Below are 24,575 nucleotides of genomic sequence, written 5' to 3'. Positions count from 1 at the left end.
TTAGACTTTCTCCTCCATAACGTCCATCCCCCCCATGTCGATGACGTCGTAAATGTTGACGTCAAAGTTACTGAGTTGTACATACTCGGCCTCCTCCTCCAGGTGCTGTTCTATAGTTTCGGCGAGTTTGCAGAAGGTAGGCCTGTCTCCAGGGTGAGTCCTCCAACACTGCGTCATCAATTTGTACCTGCAGGGAGTGAAACAACACCAATACGGTATTAGTAGATTTACATCGAATATGTAGAACAGCCCCAAGATCCCGACCTTTAACAATCCCTGCTTGTCGTAAAAGGCAACTTGATCAGTTGGCATGGATGCTGACTTGATTGATACATGTCATCGTATACCGATTCCGCAGATCGATGTTCATGCTATTGATCACTGGACTGACTGGTAGAGGCTCGATTATTTATAGACCGCCACCATAAAACTGCATGTTTGTGTAATGGCGTTGAATGTCCAGCTAGTCAATGGTTGTCTGTAAATAATCAAGTCCAGATAATCCAGAGATTAACTTCATGAGCCTCGACCTGACTTAACTTGAGTATGGACCATGGGGTATTATGACATTTGTCAACGAGCCTGTCCACGCCATCCTGTTACTCGCCTCTTGCCATATGGAAAGGTTATGGAGGACCATTTCTAAACCGGATCTTCATAGGTCCTTCAAACCCCAGCAAGGATCTACCTAGTCTCACATACAGACCCTGAAAAAATGAATCCAGGGAAAGCCGTGCAAAACTAGAATATGTGGCAAGTATAGATAAGCACAGTTTCTGAAAATAAAGGTATCTTGGCCCACTGTTTACATTTTACGATTAGCATTTATAAACCGTCTTTCTCTGTAAAGTGTATTCATTTCAAGGACATATAACAATCTAAGATATACCGAGAACAGCAATGTGTCCTTACACATCACCTTTTATGTTGCGTATATCCCGGATAACCAGGATCCTCACGGGTTCTTCAAAACACAAATATACACTTACAATGTCCAGAACACGTTATGATCGGATTCCCTCTTGTAGTTACCTCAAACGCAATACTGATACGTGGCAAACCAGCATGCACTTAACTAGACCAAGCTTACTGAAAGACAGCTCATGACTAATGAACGCAAGAGATTTGTGCCCGCAAATGATTTCACTCGTTTCTTCTTTTTCCTCTCTCAGTGAATCGTCCCTAGTAATGCAATGAGGCGGCCAACAATGTCCGAATCACAATTGTGGGATTCGAACAACTGAACTTCTGATGCTAAGTCGGACACCCCGTCCATTTGATCAAAAACTTAACCCCGCCTGCAAGGCGAAATATTAAGGATGCAATCTATGGGATGGCGTCACGCCCTGCTACATAAACATTTACTTCGTACTGGACTTACACGTGGTCCGAGCAGTAGTCTGGCTTTTCCAGCCTCTTCCCTTCTTTGACCGATACCATCACCTGCCTGGCTGACTGGCCAGAGTAAGGACTGGCCCCTGGGTGAGGAAAGATAAAGAAGGCATTAGCAATTTTCACGCAGCTTCTAGGCATGTTGTAACCGTACTTGGTTTTGAAACCAGCCCACCGTGTGACGAGAGAATGTTTGCCAATCATGAACGGCACAACAAAGGAGACAGCTTTATGGATAAAGACCTGTTTTTATTGAATAGTTAGACGTTTAGGTGCAAATTTTAAACCTTGTAGAGTCTTTCTCGTTCAGCTGTGATATTTGTAACCTTTGTTATAGACTCATCAAGCTCTACAAGGGCAAGCCAGTAAATAAGTGAGTGAGAGTCATGTTTCACACCCAAAGGACATTGAGGCACATCTCCATCAAGACATATAAACCCGTTTGTGATCTGACGCAATACAATACAAAACCTTACAAACTCTTTATCGTTAGGCCACCAGGGAAGTCAGTGAAACTTCACGTTACCTACGTCCTAACAATTCTTTCTCACCCATTCGTCACTCTTTCCCACTCATGACCTATTGAAACCCCAAAGGTGCATGGTTGAGTTTTGGCATTGTCGCCCACTTGAAGAATAAAAAGTCATATTCAAAGCACCAGATGCGACTAATGGCTAAACTGTCCACTTGTTGTATTACTATGTTGTTGCGCTTAACTTTGACTCTTCTTGCTTGACTCTGTTTGGGCTACAAGACGACAGTGATCCGACTGGGATTCCATTATTATATATATAAAGGGTGTGGTCACCTACCGAGGGTGACAATCTCCCAGAGGAGGACCCCATAGGACCACACGTCAGACTTGAGAGTGTACAGCCGGTCTGTCAAAGATTCGGGGGGCATCCACCGAATTGGGAGAGGGCCCTTAAACAAAACAGTGATGTAATGCGATAGGGGGTACATTCAATATACAAGGGAGGATCTTTGAACAAATTAGTGATGTAAAACATAAGGCGGACATTGAAGACATTCGGAAGGGTCCTTGCACAAAAAAATGATGTAATAGGTTATACGGGCATTAATCTTATAGGAACGGGCGCATGAACAAAACAGTGATGTAATGCGATAGGGGGTACATTCAATATACAAGGGAGGATCTTTGAACAAATCAGTGATGTAAAACATAAGGCGGACATTGAAGACATTCGGAAGGGTCCTTGCACAAAAAAATGATTATACGGTTATACGGGCATTAATCTTATAGGAACGGGCGCATGAACAAAACAGTGATGTAATACGTCACAGGGGTCTGAAACAAATAGGGACGGGGCGTTGTCGTTGAACACACAAGCGGTGCCACAAGGTATGAGGGAATTCAACAACTAATAAGTAATCGGGTCATTAAACACAATCGTTAATAATACGTTATAGAGATCATCCACAAATATATAGAAACCAGTGATGAAATACGCCATTGGGGGGTGTTATGACTTGTTCCTTATAGCTATCACTGGCAAAATATCAACGATGGATGTTTTACACCAATGGGGACAGGACATTAAAGTAAATTTTGTCTTTAGCTGCAGGAACAAGGCAAAAAAGGAACAGTTCCTTGAAGAAACCAGAAATGTAATATTGCATTGCATAAATGCAACAAAGTGATATTCAACCAATCAGATAAATGGTTAATAGTTTGTGAAATACTTTGTACTTAGAGGATATTGGAAATGGTTATGTGAGCATTTTCAGTCCACAGTCCTAATTTGAAATTCCATTTGCTACATATTGCCAGTTTAATCTCTCATTAATTTTATGTCATATATCTTAGGCCGGGTATTGTGTGTCCCATAATATGTCACTGTGGTTCGCCATGGTCGCCTGAAAATACCTACCATTGTGGACACTTCGTATTCGTCACTCCCCTCCATGTCACGTGACAGACCAAAGTCGGAGATCTTGCAGACATTTCCAAGGCCAAGGAGAACATTCCTGGCAGCAAGGTCTCTGTGTATTATCTATGAAATATGTCAACATGGCAATAAGACAAGATGGAAGGTCGAAGGGGAACGGGTCCAACGGGTTGATTGCAGGACACGTAAATGTACCAAACGTATAAAGTCAAAATGGAACCTATTATTGACTAAATAAGATTAATTTTGGACATTTACTTGACATCATTATGTCACGTGAATCTGAGTTATTCATCGTAATATACGAGATAGTTATGGACGTAGGGATAAGTTGGGATATTTCATTGACATTTGTTATAACAGTGCGATGAAAGGTATTATGGCATACGGGAGGTAGTATCAGCTAAATAACATTAGGTCAATTTTGGGATATTTGACACGAACATAATTTGTAATTTCGTTACGTTGCTCATCTAATCATGTGATACTGACATAAAGCATTTTGAAAGCATTGAAACTTAAGGTAAATATTATTATCTTTAATGATGTTAATGTATCTTTGTTATTATTATAACATTTATGAGCACATACATTCGTACTAATAATAGTTAGTTTGATAATACTACAAGAATCGATACCGAAATGTCACTATATAATGTATTTTAAGGAAAGGCAATACAATTGCTACTTTAACTGGTTAAAGCGACTGAGTAAAGTGTTAACTGATTTTAGTTTAATCATTTCCAAATACGATAACGTTCATACATTTTGAGAGGCAATGTGCGCCATTCCCTTTGCTATCTGCAGAGCGAAGGAGGACAAGTCACGTGATGACAATATATTCATCTGTTCCGGATCATCATTTCCTTCAGGCTTCCGTTCTTCTTTCTCCTCTCCAGTTTCTTCTCTCTCTCCAGTGCTTCCTTCACCCGTCACCTCGTCTTCATCCTTCACTCTTTGGGGACGTCTGTTTCTCAGAAACTGCAACAGATTTCCTCCAGGTACGTATTCCATGATCAGTAGAGAGGGCTCTGGAAAGAGAAATACAAAGTAGAGAGAAACGGGAGACATAACCTGAGAACAGGTACGTATTCCATGATTAGTAGAGAGGTCTCTGGAAAGAGAAATAGAGAATAGAGAGAGAGAACATAAAGAAACAGATAGAAGACAGAGAGAGGGGGGACATAATATGTGGACAGGTACGTATTCCATGATCAGGGCAGAAGGCTCTGGAAAGAGAAACAGAAGGTAGAGAGAGGGGACATAATGCGAAGGCCGGGATATAGCTGCCATTAGAAAATATGTCCAGACTTACATAATTATGATCATTGCTAAAGAGATTAAGCAAACCCTCAATACTACAATAACTTTGCAATCTACCGCCCTGACACGTTGGTATGTGGAGGTACCTTCAAGCCCTCAATACTACCTTAACGAGGGACGTGGATGTAGCTCAGGTAGGTGGCAACGTTGATATGTGGCGGTACCTTCATGTCCTCAATACCATGTAAACGTTGCAATCTACCGGCCTTAGTCGAAAATACTGGCTTGCAGGGCGCCTGGATAGGGAGTGACAGGGCAGAAGATGGACAATTGTAGATGAGGGAGTATGAAACAAGAGGGTGACAAGGGTGGAAGGAGGTAGGCTAGATACGATCTAGAGTAGATAGAGGGAGTGAACTGAAATTTGTCGTCACATCGGCTGCAGTATTTCAATAATATCGTGACTAAAACGTGTTAGGCGTTAACAATAAATAACATTAGACTATTAAATCTGCCGACAAAGCACAGTCAATAAACTAGAATATCACAATGTGGGATATTAAAACTAGAATTTAACGTAAGAATTATATTACTGTATTGGGTCAATATAATTTATTACTCGCCCGTTGGAGACGTCACTCCTGAACACTGTGTAATGCAGTAAGTATGACTTCAAAGTAGTTCACAGTTCACAATTCACCATGGAATTAAACCTTGCTTGACGCGCAGAAAGCTAAAAAAGTCGTCACATCCGTTGAATTCTCAGGAGTGAGGTTCTTTGTTCCGTGTTGTTTTGCTGATGTTGGTGGATTAATTAAAAAATGTTTAACTATGTCCCGTATAATACCATACTTATGAATCTCTTGAATGATATTGGCGTCAACAGGTCACTCTCTTTCTCTCGTTAGATAAACGTTAAATCGTTTCATAAATATGGTGTGACACAGGACATCGTTTAGTATTCTCTCTATATACAACGACATCTATATCGCCCAAGTAGTAGGGATCATTAGGACGTACGCAATTTTGTGTACTCGCACAGACCCTACCTGGAGTAAGTGAGTGTAGTTTTACACCGTACTCAGCAATATTCCAGCTATATGGCGGCGGTCTGTAAATAATCGAGTCTGGACCAGACAATCCAGTGATCAACAACATGAGCATCGATCTGCGCAATTGGAAACCAATGACGTGTGTCAACCAAGTGAGCGAGCCTCTTACGACGTCACCCTTTCTGACAGGTATGGGTTGCTGACACATGGAGAGAGAGAGAGGGGGGGGGGGGGAAGAGAAACGGGGGCGGGGAGAGAGGTGAGAGTAGGAGGGGGACGTGGACCTACCGGATGACGCTACATAGCTGAGGTAGGTGACGACGTTGATATGTGGAGGCACCTTCCTCATAATGACGGTCTCGTGATACAGATTTTCCTTCTCAGCATCAGTCGCTATGTCTGTGTATCAAATATATACTTATTTTCTTAAAATATACACTTGAAACGTCAGGAAACAACGTCAAAAGTAGTAGAAGGTCGTCTGATTTAACGCTCGATCGACTCAGATTGTGTAGTTTGTCTTACTCTAATATTCACTTTACTGGTTGTCATCACTATTTCATTGTGAAATAAACGCATGCCCTTTGATCGCAGGGAGTTTTTCTGGTGGAGACTCGGTTTGTTTAGAAACAACATCGTATAGTTATAGTACTCCTAAAGCAAGTATACACGTGTACTAATTGTAGCATTCTTTGAGTTTCGAAAGGTAGGTTCCACCAAGGGTTAGTGAAGCGTTTTCCCGGGAATACGAACGTTTATTCGAGCGAACGATACACATCGCCTCTACTCGGGGAGGTAACTCTATCTGACAAATTTCAGCCTAGAACAGAGTGAAGCGTGCGCATAATATTGAAAATACGACACTATCCATATGTACAGACATGTAAACTCGACTCTGCGCCTTGCTGAATTTCTTAAAATTGCGGTAAAACTTTTGTCGCTTCTATTTACTTACATTTTGGGTTAATATCAATTTCTCACTTTCAGAAAAAGATGAGTTAAAATGGCAATTACTAGCCCACACGGGCCTTTTTTGATTTTTTTTAAAATAGAACGGATCTTAACAGAAACGTTGATCTATTTTAAACTAACCTTTACACATCTTCACGGCGACCAGGTCCCACTTTCCAGTTCCGGAAACATCGAGTGCTTCCGCCTTCATCACTTTCCCAAAATTCCCTGAGCCAAGTGTGTCCAGGAAGTGAAGTCGATCAATGGGAAATTCGTCACTGTGGGTGGGGAACTTAACGTATCGGGACGCCTGGCGGGATGAAGATGAGATGAACATTGTCATAAATGTGGCCTCATAGACGTTCTGGACCCGTGACGATCCCGTCATATCGGTGGAATATCGTTCATTGCACCGTAAAACTGTACTCATTCGCGCACTGTTAAACTTTCGGAAAAAGAATACATATTTTCTCTGCTGTCACAAAGTACTTTGGGAATGATCAGGCCGTTGTGATTTTCTGTACTGAGTTTCAAATATTTGTTTCGTTTTAAGAACCCACAAATTATACAAGTATTACAACTATTCTTTCCTTCAAGGACGATGAAACGAACATTTTGCGTGTGCGTGTATGTGTGAGATAACTGCAGCGTTAGGCGGGTAACAATAGCAATAAACCAATTAGACTTGCATTCCTTGGTAACCCCTGCACTTTTACCGAACGCTGAAGTCACGGGAGTGGGTGTTCAGTTCGGCTATAACCTTAGATTAGAGTGTATACGATTGAGCAGGAGCCATACAGGAAAAGCAGATTGTAGGGTAAAAATACTCGGAATGATTTCACGGGTGGGTGAGAGTGTAAAATTAAAGAATCATGTTTCTTTGTCGAAGATTCAATCGCATCTACGGAAACACCTATAACAACACAAAAAACACTTACGTGGTTGTACTTTGCTAGTTCAAGACGAAACTTCATGGACCGTTCCAACTTCCGCTTCCGCCATTTCTGAAAGAGTAATGAACTGTAGATACAGGGTGCTTCCAAAATTTATATGAATTCCTTGTCTTATTGCTAATTCCGGGTGTCCCCCACAGTGATATTTCTTTGACAAGCGTAAAAAAACAGCGTAAATTATACTCACTAACTCACATGTATGTCATATCCGTAAGTCTATTGTTACCTAACCGCAGTCGAGAGGCGTGTTCAGAACGGCGAGCGCTTGGTTACATGAAACCATTCATCATGAACTCGCGTTATTACGGGAAAAGCAGAATAGCTTTTCTTCTTCTTGTAGGAGGTTATGGAAAGGGGCGTGTAGTGACGAATGACATTAGACCTGACGTATACGACAAAATGTTATGGATGTCATCTTGTTCTTTATTCTTTTTCACAACATTTCTTGGCTATTATTTGCCCATTCGTCAGGTGACTGCAAATTAATGATAATGGTTTGAATGGGTCGCCATCTTTGTTCTCTTGGCGAAGCAGCTGTGAGGATTATTCGCGTGCACTCGTCCGGGCACAGGCGTTCAGGATCGAGCGCTAGCGGAGGCTCGCGTGTGCTCACGATTCTGAACACGCCTAAGCTGTCTGTCTATATAAAGGGGCGGTGGGGAAAGCTTGCGTTCAACCGTTCACCGAAGATTCGGGTTCGAAATTACACGTGGGCACTACGTGTGAAGCCCACATCTGCACTCCCCCGATGTGATAGTACAAAAAGCGGCGTAAAAAACGTACACACTCACCCCTTCTCTACCTAGAAGGAAAATATATATTATGAAATATACGCACATCGAAATTCAAAGTACCCGAGTACACTAGCTGTTATAAGTACCATGGCCCTAGATGATCATTTCATGAACAACAATAACAATAACTGAAGCGCGTGTAAACACAATTTAATGACAGAAACTGTAAGTAGATAACTTAACACACCTACCTTCTTCGGCCCGGTGGCCGTGCGGTACAGCGTCTGCCTTCGAATCTGAGACTTGGGGTTCCAATCTCGCTAGGGAAAACACTTCTACTTTGAACTTAATCATGAACGATATTTTTCAAGCAGCACGCTTGAAAGACCTTATACCGAAACGTGATGCTTGAAAACGTTATAAGACCCTATACCGAAAGGTGATGCTTGACAACGACCTAAGAACCTATACAGAAACTTGGCTATTGTGAAAATACACACGTTGATATCCCTAATGTCTTGTCGTCTCTGTATGTCTCTCCAGTCTGGTGACAGCGGTTATCGTTGGCGGTGTGTAGTCTCTCATATACCGTGTTTTGAAACTACAGTTTATTCTCGAACGAGTTTTGTCTCAAGTGGGGTAGCCTACTTGAGTACAATGTGTGGAACATTTTCGCGTGGCTCCTGCCGTAAGATTGCGGGAATATTATTCTGGGTGGTTTTAAAATACAATCCCTCAATTTGAACAAGCACTACGAGTATGTGGTTGGGGTTCTGCTATGCTCTAGATTTTCAAATCCATGTGTTGTCACTGCATAATTTGTCTCATCTAAATACTTCTAAATGAGTACCTAAATGAGTTATTTGTTGTAGTTTCACGCCGCATTCAGGAAATTGCCGATATACGGCGGTGGTTTGTACATAATGAGTTTGGACCAGACAATCCCGTGACCAACAGCATGAGCATCGATCTAAGCAACTTGGGTATGTGTCAACCAAATCAGCAGGCGTGGCCACCCGATCCCATTAGTCGTCTCTTACGGCAAGCATGGGATACTGAAGATCAGTTCTAACCGCAGAGTCACGAGTTTCTGTGAGAAATTGCCGAAGTGAATTAGACTGACTGACTGACTGACTCACTCACTCGATAGGCTCTAATGAGCTTTCAAGGAGCATGGTTCCGAAGTGAATTAGACCGACTCACTCATTCACTCAATCAATCACTCACCGACTCACACACTCTCTCGATGGAGCTGGTTACCTTCTTTAGCCATTCCCTTTCTTTGTACAGGATGCAGAGCATAAGGAGAACAGTCACAACTGTTACAAGGCCAAGGATCTCGCCAAGGAAATACGTCATCCCAGAATCAGCCCCTTCATTGGATTCTGCACAAATGTTTCAAGTGAATGAATTAAATATAACTGATTTCTGTACAGTCTAAAGATGCAAATATGAATTATTTTTTAAACTTCCGGTTACAAATTTCCAGTTAGTTTCAAAGCATTTTGATTTAAAACATTTCCCGCACGATATTGATAAACTGACAATTTTCTCGTTATTTCAACTACATCAATATCAGCACTTTCTATCTTTTCTGTTCCCCTCGCGTCTTTCCCTTAATTACATCGATCACAATCGAATCTACAATTTTTTGAAAAATGTTCGACATTAGTTTTTTTTGTAACAGCTAAAAAATACCAAAATTTAGTAAACACTGCCGAAATAAAGAGAACAACTTCAACAAATAGTTGAACCATTGAGCAATGTCAGTTTAAGATGATCATTTTTACTGCAAGGATGCTCGTAGATATTTAGCCATGAATTTCCACTCTCTTGTAATATTGATTTTCAAGGTGTACAGGCCAATTCTTACCTCACCCTTCCCTTGCTGATACTATAATCACAAAGACTCTGTGACATATCGCAAAGTTTCCGTTACAAAAATCACAAAGACTCTGTGACATATCGCAAAGTATCCGTTGCAAAAATCACAAAGACTCCACCCTCGCTGCAATCATCCCTACAAGTGTAACTGCCTTTCAGCATTGTGACCCACACATTCGATCTGCCTCTACATTTGTAATTTCAAAGCCCCCTCTCAGTTAAACTTTTTTCACTACAACCGTGTCTTTTTCTGAAAAAAAATCTCACAATCACGATGAATTCACGGTGAACAGAAAATACAGAAGAGTTACCTCTTGACTTTCGTGAAACAAAAAAACTTATGGTTCCCCGTTCAAATTGATTTTCGACATTGAAGTTGTATATCCCAAGTAATGTCTCCCATGTAGTATTGCCGCCTGTGTAGCGGGTGAAGGTTTCAGTTTTCGCTTTTAGTCTCTCAGAAAAGTCAGCGTTTTCGGGAATGTATTCCCACCAGGTGGATGTACGTAAGTATGGGTCTGTCATGACTTTCACTGGCAAGGTAATGGCTTCAGTCTCAGGACCGATGGAGAAGTTTGTTCTGTCAGAGTTGAGTACCATTCGTTCTGAAATGAAGGATAGTTTTCACTTTAAATTAGCCACATAGCCACTGTCCTTTGGCTAGTAAAAATCGAGTCGGGCGCTCAGACAACATTCAACCCGTAAACTCAATATACGATTAGCACTAAGCATCCGTAATTATTACAGTTGCAGTAGTCTTTACGCCCAGATCGCAGTCTCCACGTGAACTCTCTATAGTTTAAGTGCTAAGCTCCCTTACTTATAAATAGACGTCTTTGTGCTCAGGTCACAGTGTACACGTAAACTCCATATGGTTTTAGTGCGAACCTAAAAACCTTAAACTCAGACTTATAATAGCCTAAGTGCTGAAAACACACACCAAAACATGGACTTTCAAAAACGGTCTTATTGCAAGGATCCAAGATTCAGCGCATACCCATAACTGTGCCAGGATTTGACTCTTTGTTTAATGTGAATTATTTTGAATTACGCTGATTAATGTGACTGGGCTTTGTCACTGAATTATAACCAAGCAATTTGGTACATTTGAATATTTGTTGGTTTGAATTTCTTGGTTACATTAGGCGTCATTTGGACTTCCTTAGCTATTTACATTGCCGAAATGAATGTGGACTTACCTGTTGCCACTGAACGGGAAAGTACTGAGGACTCACAAACACATCAGTGTGGACTTACATAGCGGTATATGAACTTACCTGTGAAGCCTGAAAGTGACTTTACCAGAGACCCACAAATAGCTGAATGTGGACTTACCTACGACCAACAAATAGGAGCTGAATGTGGACTTACCTATAACCTGTAAATAGCTGTTAAAGTATAGACTCCGATGCGCAGATTCAGTTCTACATTGGATGTTGCGAATGTCACGATTCCGCGTGACATTTTGGAATTCGATCATGGGTCTGGTTTCTGATATTATGAGACATGAAAACATATCAGTGGCATTTAAATGTCTTCCAATGCCAAGGGTTTACACAAAGAAGGAGTTATTAGTTAAAGTAGATCCGCTGTCAAGTTGGTTTATAAATGAAATATATACATCATATCCCATTCACGTGGGTCGATGCTGATGATGTTGATCATTGGATTATCTGGTCCAGCTGCAAAACGCCGCCATATAGCTTGAATATTGCGGTGTACGGTCTTAAACAACAAACAAACACAACATCATTGGTGAAACATTTGGGCACGGGATTAGTGGTGACAAATGATGCGACCACACCATCACAAGGATTATGGTGCGACAAGGGGGACACAACTCGCAATATTTCTACGGCATTTTGGATCACTGAGATGTCAGTTCCCACTTCCATGAAGAACTGATTGTGATTGACTCATTTAAGTATGTTTGGCGCTAGGAAAGTCTTGTAGTTCGTCGCTTCAAAGACCCGAGTTCGATTCCCTAAATCGATACCTTGTGTGGTGCCCATTTCAGGTATCCCCCGCAGTGAAACTCACTCACTCAATCAATCACTCACTCAATGTGGAACAGCATCAAATCATGCAACCAGTCGTGCAAGAGACGTAAAAAAACTCACTCATTCACTCGGGATTATATGGCCACAGTATGTAGATTTACTTTCAGAACAGATTTACTTTCGCAACAAATGCTGCTTGACAAAATACAAGACTGGTAAATAAATGATTTGGAAGAAAAGAGGGCGGAGGTCGGGGGAGAGATGAGCAAACCATGTTTGTCGCATGAGGCGCCGAACAGGATTAGTCAGACACGATTAGTTGATTCCAAATGTTTGTGATCCGAATCACCTGATCATCGGGTCGATCTGATTATTGCTGAACGTAAAGCTAAACATAAAACAACAAGAAAACATATACAGGAACGTTGTCGGGCGATGAGGAGTGGGTAGCTAGGTTATTTTAACACGCTTTATTACCAGATATCTGGCTGATGGAATATGGTGACATTCATGTACTGGAGTCTGGATATCTCTCAGATGCATTGCCTCCTGAACACACATTTTAGTCAGAAACGAGTGAGTGAGCTTAGTTTTACGCCGAACTCAGCAATATTCCAGCTATATGGCGGAGGTCTGTAAATAACCGAGCCTGGACCAGACAATCCAGTGATCAACAGCATGAGTATCGATCAGCGCAGTGGTGAACCGATGACATGTCAACCAAGCCAGCAAGTCCGACCACCCGATCCCCTTAATTGCCTCTTATGACAAGAGGCAAGCATGAATTGCTGAAGACCTGTTCTATCGCAGATGTTGACGGATCCCTAAGATCAGAGGAAAGACTGTGATTAAGAGCATGAGCATAAACGGAACAAAGAGTGGACCCAGGCCCAGTGTGCCTTTGACATTACTGTCATACAGGAATAAACGATATGTCGTTTCCTTGTTAAGAATCGATACATATGGCGAAATGAAACGGGCGCAAAATCTCTCACTTAATATATAAGGGGTGAGTGAGTTTAGTTTTACGCCGCACTCAGCAATATTCCAGCTATATGGCGGCGGTCTGTAAATAATCGAGTCTGGACAATCCAGTGATCAACAGCATGAACACCGATCTGCGCAACTGGGAACCGATGACATGTGCCAACCAAGTCAGCTAGTATGACCACCCGATCCCGTTAGTCGCCTCTTACAACAAGCTTAGTCGCCTGTTATGGCAAGCATGGGTTTCTCAAGGCCTATTCTATCCCGCGATCTTCACGGGTCCAATAGATAAGGATGCAGATTTACCGTTTTGTATACGGATGTAGTTGCTGTACCAGGTGATGGTTTGGTTGCGTAGCACGTTGTCACTCCATCGGGCGTCACATCTGAAGGTAGCTGTGTCTCCCGTCAACACAACAACAGGCGTTGGTTGCGTCACCCACATGTAATCAGCTGTCAAAAAACAAAACGCGAACAAACTACTAACTGCGTCATGTTGGAGCCAAGCGAAATAACTGTACTTTTTGAATCTTTAAAAATCACTATACACGAGTATCAAAACATAATACTTGAAAATCTGTAATAACATAACATTTTGCAATAAAGGTGCCCCTTTTGAAATTATGTCTTCCTGTCATTCCTGCATCGTGGTTAAACACCACTTAGAACTAAAATCTCCTTAATAGTTTCGGAATTTGGCGAATAGCATTGACGAACAATGTTATATTAGAGTGAATGGGTTTAGTTTTCCAGCATTATTCCAGATATATGGCGGCAGTCTGTAAGTAATCAAGTATGGACCAGACAAGACAATCCAGTGATCATCAGCATGAGCATCGATCTACGCAACTGGGATACAATGACATATGTTCACCAGGTCAGCGAACCTGACCACCTGATCCCGTTACTCGCCTTTTACGACACGCATGGGTTACTAAAAATGAATTCTAACCACGACCTTTATGAAAGGTCCCCAAATTGAAATATGTAATTAATGCTGACGTCATTACAAATTATGGTAGTAGGACTTGTACCTAATTCTTTGTGTTCACTGGAATATCACTGGATTGTCTTGTCTGGTACATACTTGATTACTTACAGACTGCCGCCATAATCAGCTGTCAAAAAAAAACAAAACGCGAACAAACTACTAACTACGTCATGTTGAAGACAAGCGAAATAACTGTGTTTTTGGAATCTTTAAAAATCACTATACACGAATAGCTTTACATAATACTTGAAAATCTGTAATAACATAACATTTTGGAATAAAGGTGCCCTTTTTGAAATTATGTCGTCCTGTTCCAAATATGACAGCTGTTAACTCTTTGGAAGCTGATCGCATGGAAGTTTCAATTATCGATTTCGGGCACACTATGTATAATGTTAGTTAATATTTCCTAAAATGTGTGAAATTGTGATTTTGATAACACCATTCGAACAGCGACATTTGGCAGAAACAAACAACCTTCCCACAAAACGCTTTTGTTTGTAAGCCCTTACCCTGGATAGTTATTTCTATTGATTTGATGCTCGAGTTCTGACAGCTGCATTCATAGATTCCAGAAGCATTGTGTGTCACGTTTCTAATGACAAGCCTCCTCTGGTATTTATCTGAACGAACATCTATTTGTCTCTCCATGAAGTCAGGAACTGTCCAGGAAACATGTGGGTGTTTGCTGTTTCGCCTGTAACAAGAAATTGGCATGTGTGTTACTTTATTTGCGAAACGTTAACAATGATCGTGTAAATGAATGCGTGTTAGTTGTTTCACGCGACACTCAGCAATATTCCAGCTATATGGCGGTGGCTTGTAAATAATTGTGTTTGTTTATTGTTTAAGACCGTACTTCGCAATATTCCTGCTCTCTGGCGGCGTTCTGTAGCTAATCGAGTCTGGACCAGACAATCCAGTGATCAACAGCATGAGCATCGATCTTCGCAATTGGGCACCAATGACACGTGTCAGCCATGTCAGCAAGTCTGACCACCTGATCCCGTTAGTCGCCTCTTACGACAAACGTGGGTTAGTGAAGGCCAATTCTAACCCGGATTTTAACGGGTACCCATCAGTCTTGTAAGCTAGAACATCAATACCGCCAGAAAGACCGTGTATTAGTACTCAGCATCACAACATTACCTCTAGGCCTGTAAGTTAGTGAGTGAGTTTAGTTTTACGCCGCACTCAGCAATATTCCAGCTATATGGTGGCGGTCTGTAAATAATCTAGTCTGGATCAGACAATCCAGTGATCAACAGCATGGACATCGATCTGCGCAGCTGGGAACCGATGACATGTGTCAACCAAGTCAGCAAGCCTGACGATCCGATTTCAGTTAAACAGGCTTTTATGACGTCACTTTTGTCTTGACGTCACAATACAACTGTGTACAAATGTTTTGACGCGGCGTTGACACTGATACAATAGAAGCATAAGAAAAAAAGTATAATTCCAATACACTGCATTATTGATTTAACGATGGACACAATTCTTTTATGAAGTGTTCTTTAGCTTTACGCAGCGTGGCATCAGCAGTATTCATCTTGTAAAACGGGAATATTTTAAACTTTATTTCCTCTCCTGCTGCGCATTTATCGATGTGAGCGCTTCAGGGGATGCACCTGGTTTTTGGGTCCTTAATCTGCTGTTTATGGACGCGCATTCTGTCGCTCAAGCACTCCGTTTGTCCAATGTATTCTTCATGACACCCTTGGCATATAATCACACAAATAATATGTTTTGCGGAGCAGTCCGTGTTTGAGCGTACATGAAACATTTGTTTCCTGGTACATGGTACATGAGCTTTCAACTATATACTAACAAGTTCCACAATTTCAAAGTTTACATTTGAGACACTGAATTCTGTAGGTTTAATACATGAGTCGAATTTGGCACGTGTCAATATGTGCTTTAAGTTACGGCTTTGGCGTTTACTTTTTATCACAGTTACATTTGCCATAATTCGATTCATTTTAATATCAGCCTTTAAGATTGGAACATTTTGTCTAATGATATGAAAAAGTTACGGATTCCTGGGGTTGTGTGTTGACACATAGACCAGATTGCAGCGTTATTTATTTGTTTATCACGAACTTTCAACAGTGTCTTCCTGTCTATGCAAATTGCATTTTTTCTTAATTCTTCAAGTCGTATATTCCTTATCGGTATTTGAGACACAGTCATGCAGATACGTCTTGCTAAATTATATGGAAGGCTTAAGAATCTCTTTACATGCCTACAATGGCAAGATGTAAAATGTAGATGTTGTTTAGTATCTGTAGGTTTATAATATATATCTGTTTCTAGGTTAATTCTTCAAGTCGTATATTCCTGATCGGTATATATAAAACGGGCTACAGATCGTGAGCAACGGAAGAGTGATCACCATAGCTGGAACCATGGGGACTTACGGTACTTTAGCTACCTGCATGGACCCTAGCCGGACGTACACCATCCCTTCAGTCGCCCGCGATTGTAGGGAAAGAGAGCCTTACATTAACAGCGCACATATTCTACGACCGAAAAGACAGTGCGGCTAAGTTAACTGGGAACATTTTGAAATTTACGCATCCCCTGTAACGTATGTGCAACAGAGTTCATAAATGACACAACATCGCCTGCACTGCTGAAACGCGGTCGAGGGAACCATCAAACGGAACCGTTTGAAGTAAAAAATTGGTTTAACACCTCCATCACTATTTCGTTCAACTCCACAATACGACAATATTCATTAAGGCAAACTCTGTAGACATGTTTGCTGTCAGATTTGGAATAAACAGTAAGGAAAACATTATGGTTACTGAATACTTACAATTCGCTGCACAAGCACTCGATAGTGACAGTGTCGCCATAAGTATATGTCCTTTTTTTCGTCAGCATTATTGTATGGGGACCTGACATGAAACATAATACAAAGCTCTTTGCACTTGTATTAATATTTGTACTTGTACATTAAGCTCATGCATTGCATCTTCCAGCTGTAATATAAGACAAAATGTTATGGCCCAGAATGTTTCAGGGCTATTCTTTGCCCATCAGGTGGATGATGAAGGGGCAAGGATGCACCTTGTCCAGAAACATTGTGTAAACAATAAAGAAGAAGTTGACATCCATAACATTTTGTCTTATATTGGAATACCGACTTCTAAATGCCTCTCAAGAACCTTTCAGGTGTGTGTTATTTATTGATATTATATCAGTACTGGAGGCTGGCTTACACTTCTTACAATCACGTTTCTTACAGACACCATATAAGTATTGAAAACTGGCTTACATTTTTCCCATTTGTAGTTCTAAAGATTGAGTGAGTGAGTGAGTGAATTTACTTTTCCGCTCCACTCAGCAATATTCCAGCTTTATGGTGGTGGTCCGTGACAATTCAGTGATCAACAGCATGAACACCGATCTACGCAACTGGAATCCGATGATATGTGTCAACCAAATCATCGAGCCTGACCACCCAATCACATTAAGTCGACACTTACAGCAAGCGTGGGTTACTGAAGATCAATTCTAACACTGAACTTCACCCGTAATTCTGAAGAAAACACGTTAGTTACATGATTTGGTCACTGAAACTCGGTCTCGAGAACAGTTGTTGGCTTAAGTGGCAAGCAAGGGTAACATCTTACCTGTGTTTTGTTTCGGTTGTATTGTTGGAGTCGACGATGTTGAAGGACGAAACGAATATGTCTCTGGCATCGTAGTGTCTTCGACTGTTGTTCTCGTGGTGTGCTCCAAACGGGTGCCTTTCTTGGTCCAGACTTGTGTGAGTTGGGTTGTGGAGTATGTGGTATAGTGCACAGAGCTGTGAACACCGGGTGTTTGTGTGGGTTTGATAGCAGACGTGTATATTCCAGGACTGTAAACACTGGGTGTTTGTGTAGCGATGGTAGAAGACGCGTATATTCCAGGACTCTGACTCTGATCGACGGGTGCTTGGATAGAAATCGTAGAAGTGTCTGTTCCTGGACTATGAATACCGGATGTTTGTGGAAGAATGGTAGAAGACGTTTGTATTCCAGTACTATGAATATCGAGTGTTTGTGTAGGGATGGTAGAAGACGTGTGCATTCCAGGAATATGAACACCGGATGAGTGTGTAAGAGGGCTCGAAGCGGTCTGCATTTCAGGACTATGAACACCGGGTGTTTGTGTAGGATTGGTAGCAGACACCTGGATACTGACATTGTGTCGAAAGCGTTTAGAAGAATTTGAAACTGAGGAATTGTTCGATGTAGTGCGATTCTGGATAGTAGAATTTGAGCCCGGGGTGAACACACTTTTCCACGGTACGATTGTTGTTTTCGTTTGTGTCTGATTATGTCCCTTCTCTGTAATGTTGATTGTGCAGGAATAACTTCCAACATCAAGACTGCCCACATTCAAAATATGGAGACTTCCTAAATGAAGAAATATATAAAAAGAAATGATGTACAATTATTTCTCCACATTTCGCACGTTTTGTTTGATGTTTAATGCCGCAATTAACTATGTTTTCTTGTTTAATTGCTGTAAATAGTCTTGACCATAAAAACCAGTGAATGACATCATCTGGGAACTCAGTTAGGTTTCATTACAATCCGAGACAGTAAGCCGGCTCCAAGGACAAGCCTTGGTTGGTGAAGAACAATTCTAACACTGATCCTCTGACAACACTGATTGTTTTATCCCAAGTTTTCGTAGATCGATGGTCATGATGTTGATCACTGGGTTGTCTGGTTCAAACTCCGTTATTTACAGACAGCCGCTATACAGCTGGAACAGCGTTGAGTGAGACGTTACCCAAAAAACAAGCACAGACTCATAGAGCCAAGCAGTTCTACCAGCACCGCGAATGACATCTATTTTCCATCTTTGTCTGAGAAATAAAAGCGTTTGATTCTGTTTCAACTGATACATGTTACTCTCGAATATTAGGATTAGATGTATTCATCAGCCCATGCATGGTCCATACACATGTCATCGTATGAGAGTTACATAGGTCTATGTTCATACTGTTGATCACTGGATTGTATTGTCCAGACTCAAACACTTACAGCAAGTTAGCTGGAATATTGCGGAATGTGGCATTAAACAACTGAGCACGAATGAAATTATCGATGAGAATTGTGCGGCGTTATAAACCCAACCAACCAACATGGTATTGATACCAATTGGCAGCCCTGTGCAATGATACCTTATTGTTCAAACACTATTGTCCGCAAGCTCTTGTTGACAGGTGAATATTTCATACGGAGCAGGTTTTATGTTGTGCCAGTAACCTATTGTTCAACGGGCGACGGCGTTTGGTTTTTATCCACGTCACCACTGTCGACTAACGTGTGCTCCAAATATGATCAGTATGTCCAAATGTCGTAGGTCAGAGAAACGATTATAGACTCACCATTAACGTCAATATAATGTTTGTCGCTGACTGATACTCGATTTGTACCCTTCTTCCACGCATACGTTGGGCTTAGGTGTTTGATGTCAACGTCCGTGTCACACAGAAGAACTCCGTGGCCACCAGGTAACAGTTGATATGACGCAATGACACCTATTTGGGAATCAAAACAAGAAATTATTCGGCAAGAATCTACAGGATTACGTAAGATAAAATAGTTCATATGATGATATGAGTGAGTGAGTGAGAGCTTTTACGCCGCACTCAGCAATATTCCAGCTATATGGTGGCGGTCTGTGAATAATCGAGTCTGGATCAGACAAGCCAGTGATCAACAACATGAACATCGATCTGTGCAATTGGGAACCGATGACATGTGTCAACCAAGTCAGCGAGCCTGACCACCCGATCCCGTCTGTCGCTTTTATTTTCTCTCCTTCTTTTGCGTATTTATCTTTGGCTGACATTATGACATGAATAGAACAGAAGAGTAACGCTCACATGGTTCGTAGGTGTACTCGATTAAGCGGATAATCAGCTTCAATTCACTCTGATTAACAATGAAAATGGAGGACAGAGCTCAAACTCGACAATTATGGTTAACACGTCTGTTTTGTTCAGGAAATGGTACCAGTAAGATACCCCAAATAAGCCTGCCGTCATTTAGTCTTCTTTGCATCTCTCTCTCTCTCTCGGTGACTCACCAACATGTTTCATGGTGATGTTGTCAGATCTAGCAACGCCGTGGCTGTTCCTGGCCATACACTGGTAGACACCTTCACCAACGTCGAATTTCAGTCTTACAGCGTCATCGTCTGAACTCTCCAGACTATGCGTTTTTACTTCAATTTGAGCTCCCTCACTCAATGCCGTAACCCTGTTTAAAAACATACATAAATGATTCCACAACAAACGACAATCCTGAATGGTGAGGAATCTAGTTTGGTTCTGAAAAAAACAGGAATACCTGGGAACAGAATCGATTACGTTTTTCGACCAATCAGATTAAAGAACAAAGTGATATTTGGTTTACAGTACGTATTAACTGCTATAGAGGTAGTAGTAGTAGTAGTAGTAGTAGTAGTAGTAGTAGTAGTAGTAGTAGTATCAGCAGTAAATAGTAGTAAAAACATAAGTAGAATTAGAAGTAATAGCAGTTGTGGTAGTAGTACACGCGTAGAATTGCTGCTGCTGCTGCTGCTACTACTACTACTACTACTACTACTACTAGTAGTAGTAGTAGTAGTAGTAGTAGTAGTAGTAGTAGTAGTAAAAATGAAAGTAGAATTAAAAGTAGTAGCACCTGTAGTACAAGAACTGTTAGTACCAGTAGCACTAATTGTAGTAGTGCGTGATTTTAAGTCATCGGTAATACGTAGTAGTAGTAGTAACAGTAGCAGTAGCATCAGCAGCAGTAGCAGTAGTAGTAACAATAGCAGTAGCAGCAGTAGCAGTACTCGTAGTTATAGCAGTAGCAGTAGCAGTAATAGTAGTAGCAGTAGTAGCAGCAGCGGCAGTAGCAGTGGTAGTAGTAGCAGTAACAGCTGCAGTAGTAGCAGTAGCAGCTGCAGTGATCGTAGTTGTAGCAGTAGCAGTAATAGTATTAGCAGTAGCAGTTGCAGTAGCAGGAGCAGGAGCAGGAGCAGGAGCAGTCGTAGTAGCAGCAGCAGTAGTAGCAGTAGCAGTAGTAGTAATAGCAGCAGCAGCAGTAGTAACAGTAGCAGTAGTAGTAGCAGTAGCAGTTGCAGTTGCAGTTGCAGTAGCTGCAGCAGTAGCAGTAGCAGTAGCAGTAGCAGAAGCAGTTGCAGTAGTAGCAGTAGGAGGAGCAGTAGTAGTAGTATCAGCAGTAAATAGTGGTAAAAACAAAAGTAGAATTAGAAGTAATAGCAGTTGTGGTAGTAGTACACGCATAGAATTGGTACTACTGCCACTGCTACTACTACTACTACTACTACTACTACTACTACTACTACTACTACTAGCAGTAATAGTTGTGGTAGTAGTACACGCTGTTAGTACCAGTAGCACTAATTGTAGTAGTGAGTGATTTTAAGTCACATCGGTAATACGTAGTAGTAGTAGTAGTAGTAGTAGTAGCAGTAGTAGTAGTAGTAGCAGTAGCAGTAGCAGTAGCAGCAGTAGCAGTAGTAGTAACAGTAGCAGTAGTAGCAGTAGCAGCAGTAGCAGTACTCGTAGTTATAGCAGTAGCAGTAGCAGTAATAGTAGTAGCAGTAGTAGCAGCAGTGGTAGTAGTAGCAGTAACAGCTGCAGTAGTAGCAGTAGCAGCTGCAGTGATCGTAGTTGTAGCAGTAGCAGCAATAGTATTAGCAGTAGCAGTTGCAGTAGCAGCAGCAGGAGCAGCAGCGGCAGTAGCAGTAGTAGTAGCAGTTACAGTAGCTGCAGCAGTCGCAGTAGCAGTAGCAGTAGCAGTTGCAGTAGTAGCAGTAGCAGTAGTAGTAGCAGTAGCAGTAGCAGTAGCAGTAGTAGCAGTAGGAGGAGCAGTAGTAGCAGTAGTAGTAGCAGCAGCAGGAGTAGTAGCAGTAGCAGTAGTAGTAGCAGCAGCAGTAGTAGCAGCAGCAGCAGCAGCAGTAGTAGTAGTAGTAGTAGTAGTAGTAGTAGTAGTAGTAGTAGTAGTGGCAGCAGCAGTAGTAGTAACAGTAGCAGTAGTAGTAGCAGCAGCAGTAGTAGCAGTAGTAGTAGTAGCAGCAGCAGTAGTAGTAGTAGTAGTTCAGCGGCATTATAAACAATAGCAGCCGCAGCTGATCAGATGTGGATACTATTTGAGTAGCATAACTTACGACGGCTTGGGCTGTCCACTTGCTTTACAATACAAGAAGTAAGGGGATGGGTTAAAGTGACTGCCCAGGGTACCATCCTCTTGTAGTATCGGTGGGGCCATAGCTGACGAGTAAAACGTAAGTTATTTGTTTTACAAATCAAACAGAAGCAGTAATTCAGCTAACTAACTAAACCTAACTAGTTGTGATCTCACTACAACTGCATTCAAATTCCGTTAGAGTCAGTGAGTGAGTTGACATCTAACATCGGTAATATTTCAGCCATATCGTGACGAAAGCAGTTTATATGAGAAAAAATGAAAAACGTTAAAACCCGTTAGAACGACTTCAGTCGTAATAACGACTTTTAAACATGATAATTTCTTATAAAAGTAAACTGAATTCAGAATTAATTGAATTAAATATTTATCTGACCTCACACATAAATGTCGTTTTCTGATTGTTTAAGTGCTCTTCTATTATTTTCAATGTACCCTACTTGCAGCCGAGGTACATTTAAATGTTGCCATGGCTGCCAATGGCAACTCATTAGGTACTTCGTGGTAGTACGTCCTTAACTCGAATAACATTGAAAAACACGCATTATTCACGGAAATTACCGATGTTTTGCGAATGCAAATTGTTGGAAGGGAGGTAACTCTAAATTTGTTTTTCTTGAGTCGTCAGCAAAATCTGAAGGTTTGACTCGTATTCCAATAAATTTTGACAGAACGTTCAGATGTAGTCCCTGTGAATATTAAGCCTTGGCATTGCACTGCGGCGAGTTTACTAAGACAAAGTCTGTGGGACAAACTGCAAGGTGAAAGATATCCATAGTTCGATTCACACAAGTTGGTTGAAGTGTACAATGCCTTGCCTCAAACAGTTCAAAATTAACACTGTGGTGCTCGGTAAGATAAATACGTTGTTCGCTGGTCCTTCGGGGCCCATGGGTTGATGTAACCTCTATGTTTGTTTATGCTCCCGGACTCTGAAAGGGGCAGATATAATTTGGATGTTTGAGCCCTTTGGGCTCCGGGAATCCGACTGATCTTTTGGTGAATCTACATATTAAAAATGTTTATTAAACATTTCACCTGGAAAGTCATCACGTCCGCCCTTGACACAGAGGAACAGCAAGACGCTCTCAAACAGCAACAGCACAGAACCTTCAAACATCGTTCTCTGGAACAAAGAAATTCATAGCTTCCAGAACACCTATGGAAACAGAAGCGTGGATGGCTAAATCTGGCCGTTAGCACACACTGACTATCGATTTCGATATTTGCTGAGGGCATTAACTGATGTGGGTTAAATATCATGATGAAAACTATCTGTGCAATTACTCGTAGTTTTGATAGAAGCAGGGTAGTACATAGAGAACATAAAACTGACCGTTGAGTTAGTGAGTGAGGTAAAATTGTAAGTCACATCGGCCGGTTTATAATAATTAAAGTAAATTATAAAAAAAACATGTCCGTGAAGGACGGTTAAGGGCAGTTGGGTAAGTCAACACGGACGATATTAGTCGTATTCAAGTTATGAGTGACTGAGTGAATGAGGGAGTTTAGGTTTGTTTTAGCAATTTAGTTTTAACAATACTCCAGCTATATGGTGGCGGTCAGTTAATACTGGACCAGACAATCCAGTGACCAACATCCCGAACATCGATCTACATGTATCAACCAGTTGAGCAAACCTGATGACCCGATCTCGTTAGTCGCCACCTATGGCAAGCATGGGTTCCTGAAGACCAACTCTAACCCGTACCTTCACTGGTAATTCGAGGCATGTCTCATGTGGGATAATTTGAAAATGGCATTATATTGGATGATACATCCAGTCCTATGAAACGCGAGATGGTATTTTGTGTCGGATCGGCATGATGCCACATTATGACAAATTCGATGACATGTTGTGGCGCAACAGAGGTGGCAGAAAATGTAAAACAGTACACTGGGAGGTACATAGATGGTGCTGAAAAATAGGGTCAAAACAGAGGAAACAGAAACTGACAGAAACAAAAGTGTGCGAGAGAAAACATCCATGGTTGTCTAGAAGATGCATGAAAGAGTACTGTGAATGTTACGGTAGAACAGAGGAAAGCAGGACTGTAGTGTGGCGGTGGAACAGAGGAAAGCAGTGCAGCATTGTGAGGGTGGAATAGAGGAAAGCAGGACTGAAGTGTGGCGGTGGAAAAGAGGAAAGCAGTGCAGCAATGTCAGGGTGGAGGGAATAGAGGAAAGCAGGACTGAAGTGTGGCGGTAGAACAGAGGAAGGTAGGAC

At 41.5% G+C, this 24,575-nt stretch overlaps 1 protein-coding gene across 1 annotated transcript; it reads right to left on the bottom strand.

Moving 5' to 3' along the window:
* Positions 1-23,468, bottom strand: LOC137259394 (fibroblast growth factor receptor 2-like). Its single transcript, XM_067797061.1, has 20 exons — positions 23,387-23,468; positions 22,311-22,413; positions 20,217-20,389; positions 19,513-19,665; positions 18,410-18,529; positions 17,759-18,064; positions 16,939-17,020; positions 14,630-14,814; positions 13,433-13,579; positions 11,511-11,630; positions 10,451-10,744; positions 9,516-9,640; positions 7,507-7,572; positions 6,710-6,878; positions 5,906-6,016; positions 4,068-4,333; positions 3,285-3,407; positions 2,205-2,316; positions 1,382-1,478; positions 1-187 (listed from the first exon to the last, which is right to left on the bottom strand). The coding sequence occupies exons 1-20, from the start codon at positions 23,466-23,468 to the stop codon at positions 1-3; spliced, it is 3,021 nt and encodes a 1,006-aa protein (XP_067653162.1).
* Positions 23,469-24,575: the final 1,107 nt, after the last annotated feature.

The sequence above is a fragment of the Haliotis asinina genome, chromosome 13, assembly GCF_037392515.1.
Source record: "Haliotis asinina isolate JCU_RB_2024 chromosome 13, JCU_Hal_asi_v2, whole genome shotgun sequence".
NCBI lineage: Eukaryota > Metazoa > Mollusca > Gastropoda > Lepetellida > Haliotidae > Haliotis > Haliotis asinina.
The sequence above is the reverse complement of the archived record's forward strand: the minus strand, read 5'-3'. Positions and strand labels throughout refer to the sequence as shown.